At 42.0% G+C, this 9,729-nt stretch overlaps 1 protein-coding gene across 2 annotated transcripts in view; it reads left to right on the top strand.

Moving 5' to 3' along the window:
• Positions 1 to 1,007: 1,007 nt before the first annotated feature.
• Positions 1,008 to 9,729, top strand: part of ttc39a (tetratricopeptide repeat domain 39A) — a 92,092-nt gene continuing 83,370 nt past the window's right edge. The window contains exon 1 of one of the 2 annotated variants that reach the window (XM_078218552.1): positions 1,008 to 1,274. In XM_078218552.1, coding sequence (XP_078074678.1) covers positions 1,216 to 1,274 — 59 coding nt within the window. In that variant the 5' untranslated portion in view covers positions 1,008 to 1,215. The remainder of the gene's footprint in view (positions 1,275 to 9,729) is intronic. The other variant, XM_078218554.1, reaches the window with a different exon arrangement.

Here is a 9,729-nt window from a genome sequence, read left to right as displayed (position 1 = left end):
GTCGTCATTTCCCTAGTTATGTCAAACAAGTTTTAGCTTTATTTTTAAAATTATAGAACTGGTAAGACTAGTAGGCAGAAGGAAATCTACCCTGATAATGGTGCACTGAAACAGTGATAGGTAGCTGCAGGGCAGTTGCTGGGGTGGGGATCGTCAGCAGTTGCAGTGCAAGTGACGTCTGATGAAATAAATAGATCATTATAAGTCATCCAAAATACTGTTTACTGTAAAACCGATTAAATGTTGTGACCCAGCCAACAATGGGATAAAGTTAGAATCTCCAAAGGTTAGGTTAACCCATCGCCAACTAATTGAATGAACGAGCTTGCATTTATACAGCATCTTTAATGACCTTTATAGCCGGTGGAGTACTTTCTTTAAGTGTAGTCATTATTGTAATGTTTGTTCAGCCACAAGCGTGAAGAGATTTGCCATTAATCTCAGGTTGATGCTATGATAATTTTATGATAACTAATACTGGTCCTTTGTTGGATTTGGGCAATGGGTTTCAGCTACTTGTGAAATTTTTGAGTTTAAGTGTCTGTCTGTCCAGCCTCAGCATCTGAAAGGCAGGATTTATTTAAAGTTCAATATAATAGTCAATCAACAGCACAGCAAAAAAAAAATTGAAAGCGTGATGTCTGATCATTGTTGGACACATCTTACAAAGCAAATACGTACAATAACATGCCATTCGGCCCAACAGGTCTACGCCTATATTTGTACGCCACCTAACTTCCTCCCACCTGGTTTCGGTGAAGCCGATAAACGATTCCTTTCTCTCTCGGGCAGTTATTCAGCTTCCCCTGAAAGGCAGCACGGTTCACCTGAACTACCCCTTGTGGCCTGAAGTGAAAACATTCCTCCCGCATTATTTATCCCAGCAGGATATTAAGCTGGTTTCGTCCCAGGCTCGGAGGACGGACTTCTTCAGAGTTTTGAATTTTTAAAAGTTTATTTAGTCGATCATCCAGAAGAGACTTATGCCTGGAAAGTTTTCAGCTGCTGAATAAAGGAGTTAGCACGGCCCTTGGCGAGGGTGGGATCTGACTGGCTGCAAGGCAGCTTCTGGGAGTGGCGCGCCTCTGGAATGAGGACAACATTTCTGGCGTCGCTCTCACTTCAGGCACAGAATCACCGGGAAAGGAATCACCCGAAGCTTTAAACCCCAACCCGGTGTAACGTTTTCGTGATCCGGTTCTTCTATCTGACTCGATGTCCGCATTCATGAACTTCACGTCGCTGTGGAAGCAGAAGAGTAAGGCTGACATGAGGTTAGTGCTGAACAGAATCTCGGCTTTGTCCCAACACATCTACTCATCTGTGTCAACTCGCACTGCGTCCCCTTCGGTTTGAAGGTGCATTTGTTCAACATAAAGCTGCCCCTTAAATAGTTTATCTGCGTATTGCAGGAAAAAAAAGTAAATTATAGAACCGAGTTTTTTAATGTTCTTATTTCCGCTCTCATTTCGTCGATATTCTGGAATGTAAACTGTCAGGACATGTTACCTTTCCAGTGTTTGTGTTTTAGTGATCCTCCTTCATTTCCTCTAGTCCTTTATACCCACATTCACATTTCTGTTTTTAAAAAAAAAGTCTGTGTCTGTCACCTCTTTGTCCTTCAGGTGAGTCCACTTTTTAAAAAATCTATTCTTTCACTTATTTTACCCCACCTTTATTTCATACATTCCTTTACAATTTATCTTTTATGTTAACCTATCGTACATACTTCCTTTAGCCCAGGGGCGGCACAGTGTTTAGTACTGCTGCCTCACAGCTCCACGAACCTGGGTTTGATTCCTGCTTTGGGTCACTGTCTGTGTGGAGTTTGCACATTCTCCCCGTGTCTGCGTGGGCTTCCTCCGGGTGCTCTGGTTTCCTCTCACAATCCAAAGATGTGCGGGTTAGGTTGATTGACCATGCAAAATTGCCCCTTAATGTCCCGAGATGTGTAGGTTAGAGGGATTAGCGGGGTAAATGTGTGGGGTGGGATTGTTGTTAGTGCAGACTCGTTGGGCTGAATGACCTCCTGCACTGTAGGATTCTATGATCTGATTCTTTTTTCCCTACCCTTCTATACTTTCTTCACTTGATTTACTATCAGATTTAGATTTGTTAATGTCTTGCTTAAGTTTTTAATGTTCCTACTGATCAAGAAATTCAGCTTGGCAGCACTCGTTCTTTTAGGATTAGGTCTAGTTTATAAACCTGTCGCCTCCTGTTTAACAATTTCCCCCATTGTTCACCGTTTTAGTTGTCAGTTTTTCTTCCCAATTTATCTCTATTAGTTCCTTCTTTGTGTTATTAGAATTGTCTGTTTTTCTACTCCAATACCTTTGTTTTGAGTGCTTCTTTTCATTTTTTTAACGCAACTTAACAATGGCTGTTCCATAGATATTCCCCTTTGTTAAATTACCTTTGTACGTTGCTTTACTTCCGAAAGTTAAATTCAGTTCTCAATCATAAAATTATATAAAGGTGTTCCGAAAACATTTTATCTCTTATTTTTAACTAAGAATCACATGGTTAGAATCAGCCAAATACCTCTCTTCATATACTTTGGTTAATTTTGACATATGTGTCATTATATAATGGATTACAGCAAATATTTGTGCATCGCAAGGCACTCCACAGGGACACTGGGTCATGTAAGAGACCTTAGAGCAGCTGATCAAAAGTTTGGTCAAAAAAGTAGTGATTTAATACTGCTTTCAAGGAGGAAAGTGAGATAAAATCCCAGAGCTTAGGGACTAAGTAGCTGAAGGCATGGTTGACAGTGGTGGAGCAATCAGAATTGGAAATGGTCAAGAGATTAGAATTAGAGGAACACAAATATCTTGAAGGGTTGCTGGGCTGGAAGAAATTAAAGCGACAGGGAGGAGCAAGACCGGGAGCAACCTGTAAGCAAGAATGAGGCCTACTTAACTTGGTGCCAGTGTAGTTTGGTGAACACAGGTGTAATAAACAAACCGGTCTTAGTGCAAGTGAGGACATGGGCAGTAGTAGAGTTTTAGATAATAAATTCACAGAGAGTGGAATGTGGGAGGCTGGCATGGAGTGCATTAAAATTGTCAAGGCTACAGGTAACAAAGATGAGCACGAGAATTTCAGTAGCAGATGAGCTGAGACAGGGATGGAGTTGATAGATGTTATGGTGATACTACTATGCAGTCTAATGGACGGCTAGGGTACACAGAATGACACAATGAGTCTGGGGAGGATATGTATCCAAGAATCCATCAGATTCTGGCATTTAAAATCTGCTGACTGATGTGAAATTCTTTACACATTAGTCTTCTGTTTGAATGAAGCCTACAGATGCACAATATGGCAGCATAGGAATTCTCAGACAAAGAAAATTAAGGACTCTTCTACTTCACCTACCATGTGGATAGTCACATGATAGAACAATAATGGAGGTTTGACAAATAATAACAATGAATCTCTACCATTTAGTCAACAAAAGACACAAATATAAAATCATAGAATTAGAATCCATTCGGCCCATCGAGTCTGCACCGACCACAATCCCACCTCAGCCCTATCCCCATAGCCTCATGCATTTACACTAGCTAGTCCCCCAGACACTAAGGGGCAATTTAGCAAGGCCAATGAACCTAACGCACACATCTTTGGACTGTGGGGACCCGAAGAAAACCCACGCAGACACAGGGAGAATGTGCAAACTCCACACAGACAGTGACCCAAGGCCAGAATTGAACCCAGATCCCTGGCGCTGTGAGACAGCAGTGCTAAGCACTGTGCCGCCCTATAATGTGAGGAACACTCTTGGGTCCAGTGGTAGAAAGCTTTGGAAACTACAGGTTCAAAGTCACAATTTCCTTCCAAGCATATCACACTTAACTATGTATCATTACTTATGTACTGTGTTACTAATATAATTTATCCCAAAATAACAATTTTTGAAAGAAATTGTCCAGTTTGTACTTATTGACTCAATACCATCTACTTCTACTGTTCTCCTCGGGAGCCTGTTCAATGTTGCCTTGATGAAATTATGCTTCTATCTTCTTATTAGAAGTTTGCAAAGCGTTGCATCAATTCACTTACTACAAATTGCAAAGGATTTAATGATCTACTGGACTGAAACTGGTGTATTTCACAAAGGTTCAATATGGTGGTTGGTGTGGGCTGAGGATCCTATGAGTGCTGTTAATAGTATAAATATTAGTTTAAATGCTTTGCTGTCACCAGGCTTAATTAATGCACTGGTGCCAATTTGCCATGGGAAACATTACACTTAAGCCAATAAATTATAATATTGTGCAATATTCTTAATTAATCACCAAGTTGGTAGCATCACAAGTAATTGACATATAACCATCAGTATTTCACGTTAGTCTAAGCTATGAAATAACATAGTTTAAAATATTCTATCCAACTTCATTTCAGGTTCTGTTGGTGAAATCTATAATTGGATTGCTGGGTGCTTTACAAAGTTCAAGTAAACATAGTGAGATGACAAGTTACATGATCCTTATAACAACAGGGAAATGCTTGTATTAGATGATAACTTAGTATCATCTTGCACACAAACTTACTCCCTGCCCCCTTATTGTAAAGCTGTTAGATCGTATTGATTCAATAGTAGCTTTCATGATAGTGGGAGCAATTTTAATAGTAACTTTCAAAGAGAAATTGGATACCCTTGAAACCGAAACATTTGTAGTAATTGGAAAGCTAGTTTAAAGTGCTGACAGGCCAAAGTAGTAATTGGAAAGCTAGTTTAAAGTGCTGACAGGCCAAAGTAGTAATTGGAAAGCTAGTTTAAAGTGCTGACAGGCCAAAGTAGTAATTGGAAAGCTAGTTTAAAGTGCTGACAGGCCAAAAGGCTTCCTCTCTACTGCACAATTCCGTCTTTCACCCTGATTTGCATAGGGTATAATCTCTGTAGGTGATAATGAAGTACATACACACCATTTGTGTTTAGACCTGTGTTCTGTATTTCTGCTTCAAAATCAGCATGCAGCTGATTCAAAGCCACCATGTTCAGCATTTCTCTGTAGGAAATAGAGTAAGCCAGTATGTCCTCGGCCTGTCCTGCCATTCAATCAGATCGTGGCTGATGTGTACAAAGAATCCTAAACAGCAGGATTTTGATGGTGAATGAATGGAATACATATTGCCCGCAGAAGAGTGAGTGGGCAATGAAGGTATGATGTTCAAATGAAAATGAGGAAGCAAACTGAGAGTGCGTACCAGACATGAAGAGGAGTTCAAACCTGGAGAATGGAGACCAATGTGCCCAAGGACCCAGAGCATCATAGTACTGGGGAGGGAGGAACTCTTTCCTATTACTTTTAAAACTCTTACTATCTGTCCAATTTTGAGTGAAAGCTCCAGATAGTGATGAGTGATGGAGTCTATATAGTATGTTTCATATTCACAATTCAGCAGGTCTCAACTGAGGCTCACTTTCCCCTCTGCGTCAGAAGGTTCTGGAGTCAAGTTTCACTCCAGAGAATGAGTATAAAATCTAAATTGATCCTTCAGTACAGTGCTGAGGGAATGTTGGAGTTGCCATCTTTTGGATGAGATATTAAACGGACAGTCTAAATCTGTCTTCTCTAATGGAAACAAAAGATACCATGGGCACAATTTTAAAGAGCTGGTGTCCTAGCCAATATTTATGCCTCAACCAACATCACTGAAACAGATTACTTGCTGTTTGTGGGAGCTTGCTGTGCACAAATTGGCAGTTACATTTCCTAAAATTTTAACAGTGACTACACTGCAAAAGAACAAAGAACAATACAGCACAGGAACAGGCCCTTCGGCCCTCCAAGCCCGTGCCGCTCCCTGGTCCAAACTAGACCATTCTTTTGTATCCCTCCATTCTCACACTGTTCATGTGGCTATCTAGATAAATCTTAAACATTCCCAGTGTGTCTTCCTCCACCACCTTGTCTGGCAGCGCATTCCAGGCCCCCACCATCCTCTGTGTAAAATACGTCCTTCTGATATCCGTGTTAAACCTCCCCCCCACCTTGAACCTATGACCCCTTGTGAATGTCACCACCGACCTGGGAAAAAGCTTCCCACCGTTCACCCTATCTATGCCTTTCATAATTTTATACACTTCTATTAGGTAACCCCCTCATCCTCCGTCTTTCCAGTGAGAACAACCCCAGTTTACCCAATCTCTCCTCATAACTAAGCCCTTCCATACCAGGCAACATCCTGGTAAACCTCCTCTGCACTCTCTCTAAAGCCTCCACGTCCTTCTGGTAGTGTGGCGACCAGAACTGGGTGCAGTATTCCAAATGTGGCCGAACCAATGTTCTATACAACTGCAACATCAGACCCCAACTTTTATACTCTATGCCCCGTCCTATAAAGGCAAGCATGCCATATGCCTTATTCACTACCTTCTCCACCTGTGACGCCATCTTCAAGGATCTGTGGACTTGCACACCCAGGTCCCTCTGCGTATCTACACCCTTTATGGTTCTGCCATTTATCTTAGAGCTCCCCCCTACGTTAGTTCTACCAAAATGCATCACTTCGCATTTATCAGGATTGAACTCCATCTGTCATTTCTTTGCCCAAATTTCCAGCCTATCTATATCCTTCTGTAGCCTCTGACAATGTTCCTCACTATCTGCAAGTCCAGCCATTTTCGTGTCATCCGCAAACTTACTGATCACCCCAGTTACACCTTCTTCCAGATCGTTTATATAAATCACAAACAGCAGAGGTCCCAATACAGAGCCCTGCGGAACACCACTAGTCACAGGCATCCAGCCGGAAAAAGACCCTTCCACTACCACCCTCTGTCTTCTGTGACCAAGCCAGTTCTCCATCCATCTAGCCACCTCCCCCTTTATCCCATGAGATCTAACCTTTTGCACCAACCTACCATGAGGAACTTTGTCAAACGCTTTACTAAAGTCCATATAGACAACATCCACAGCCCTTCCCTCGTCAACCATTCTAGTCACTTCTTCAAAAAACTCCTCCAGGTTAGTGAGGCATGACCTCCCTCTCACAAAACCATGCTGGCTATCATTAATGAGTTTATTCCTTTCCAAATGCGCATACATCCTATCTCTAAAAATCCTCTCCAACAACTTCCCTACCACGGGCGTCAAGCTCAGTACTTCATTGGGTATAAAACTTTCTGGGATGCCCTGAACCCATTAAAGAGTCAGAGTCATAGAGGTTTACAACATGGAAACAGGCCCTTCGGCCCAACTTGTCCATGCCGCCCTTACTTTTTTTAAAAACCCCTAAGCTAATCCCAATTGCCTGCATTTGGCCCATATCCCTCTATACCCATCGTACCCATGTAACTATCTAAATGCTTTTTAAAAGATGAAATTGTATCCGCCTCTACTACTACCTCTGGCAGCTTGTTCCAGACACTCACTACCCTCTGTGTGAAAAAATTGTCCCTCTGGACACTTTTTTGTATCTCTCCCCTCTCACCTTAAACCTATGCCCTCTAGTTTTAGACTCCCCTACCTTTGGGAAAAGATATTGACTATCTACCTTGTCTATGCCCCTCATTATTTTATAGACCTCTATAAGGTCACCCGTCAGCCTCCTACGCTCCAGAGAAAGAATCCCAGTCTATTCAGCCTCTCCTTATAACTCAATCCATCAAGTCCTGGTAGCATTCGAGTAAATCTTTTTTGCACTCTTTCTAGTTTAATAATATCCTTTCTATAATAAGGTGACCAGAATTGCACACAGTATTCCAAGTGTGGCCTTACCAATGTCTTGTACAACTTCAACAAGACGTCCCAACTCCTGCATTCAATGTTCTGACCAATGAAACCAAGCATGCCGAATGCCTTCTTCACCACTCTGTCCACCTGTGACTCCACTTTCAAGGAGCTATGAACATGTACCCCTAGATCTTTGTTCTGTAACTCTCCCCAACGCCCTACTATTAACTGAGTAAGTCCTGCCTGGTTCAGTCTACCAAAATGCATTACCTTGCATTTGTCTAAATTAAACTCCATCTGCCATTCGTCAGCCCACTGGCCCAATTGATCAAGATCCGCTGCAATTGGAGATAACCTTCCTCACTGTCCACCATGCCACCAATCTTGGTGTCATCTGCAAGCATCTTTGTCAAAGATGCTATATAAATGCAAGTCTTTTTTTAAATTGACCTGAACCTGGTGGGGATAGCAACAAATTCATCTGTGAAACACTGACAATTGGCAGCAATTTACCCGGACAAAACAACATCTGAAACCAAATATTTTTCTGACTTGTGTTGAGAATCAGACACCCGTGTCCCATTGTGTGAATTTGAGTGTGCTTTTAATCCAGGTTTGTTCAATCCTTTTGCTTGAGGGGGCCACATTTCCATTTTTTTCTCTGTCAAGGGGCCAATGAGCACATTTCAGAAAGAAGGTTTGGCATAACATTAAACTGAATTTTAAAAAAAAGTTTAGGCATTAAGAAACATTTGCAGAGCAAAACAATCACACACACACATTTACACATTCTCACTCTATCATCTCTCTCCCACACCTGCACATACAGGGCGGCACGGTAGCACAGAATTATGGGCGGCATGGTAGCACAGTGGTTAGCACTGCTGCTTCACAGCTCCAGGGACCTGGGTTCGAATCCCGGCTTGGGTCACTGTCTGTGTGGAGTTTGCACATTCTCCTCGTGTCTGCATGGGTTTCCTCCGGGTGCTCCGGTTTTCTCCCACAGTCCAAAGATGTGCAGGTTAGGTTGATTGGCCAGGTTAAAAATTGCCCCTTAGAGTCCTGAGATGCATAGGTTAGAGGGATTAGCGGGTAAATATGTGGGGGTAGGGCCTGGGTGGGTGGGATTGTGGTCGGTGCAGACTCCATGGGCCGAATGGCCTCCTTCTGCACTGTAGGGTTTCTATGATTTCTATGATACACACACACGCTCATTCTCTCTCATTCTATCATCTCTCTTACTCGCATCTCACTCAATATCCCACACCCAGCAGTCAATCTCTCTTTCAGCATGTTGAAAACTGACTCCAGGGCCCTTGGGCTGTGCTTTGGACAAGCAGTAGATATCTGTATTAACAGACCCCAAAATAATTCTGGCTTAATGTGGACCAAAAGTTTGCAGCTGGATGCAAATTGAATAGGATTTGCAAATTTTCACAACAAAGATCCTACAAGATGCTAGTCATGGATTTGCTGTGATTGCATTATTTGCATTACTGAAATTCACTGAATTTTAAGACTTACAAAACTACGCTAGAAATGGTGAGAAGCAACCCATTAAAATAGTTCCTCGAAGGTTTCATTTGCACAGAATAATAATGTTTTTGTGCTAATACTTGCTGTCAGGTCCAGCATTGTGATGCAAATAGGAAGTTAACCTACAACCATTGCAGATAGCATTTTAACCTTCCAGGTACCAGTGACACATGAGAAAATCAATATTTACATTAGTTACAGAGAGGAAAAGAGAATGCAAAGATAGAGTGTTCCCATAGCCTATATCTGTAAAATATTTATATTTTAATAATGCCTGTTTAAATAGTAGCGAAGGGGTAATAGTTGCTCTCAAGCTTATTTAAAATCCAATATACTTACATTACTCATCCTGCAGTGCAGGCCCCAGAACGTTAGCTGATAGTGCTACATACTCTGTTCTTCTACAGCTTACTTGGACCTAACCCTACCACATCTTTCTGCAGTGCCCCCCATTTTCCTGATGCCAAGAGTCTTCCTGCTGAGGATCTCTTGAAGCACCTGG

Source organism: Mustelus asterias, chromosome 8 (genome assembly GCF_964213995.1).
Source record: "Mustelus asterias chromosome 8, sMusAst1.hap1.1, whole genome shotgun sequence".
In the NCBI taxonomy this organism is placed as follows: domain Eukaryota; kingdom Metazoa; phylum Chordata; class Chondrichthyes; order Carcharhiniformes; family Triakidae; genus Mustelus; species Mustelus asterias.
This window is presented reverse-complemented; position numbering and strand designations above follow the sequence as displayed.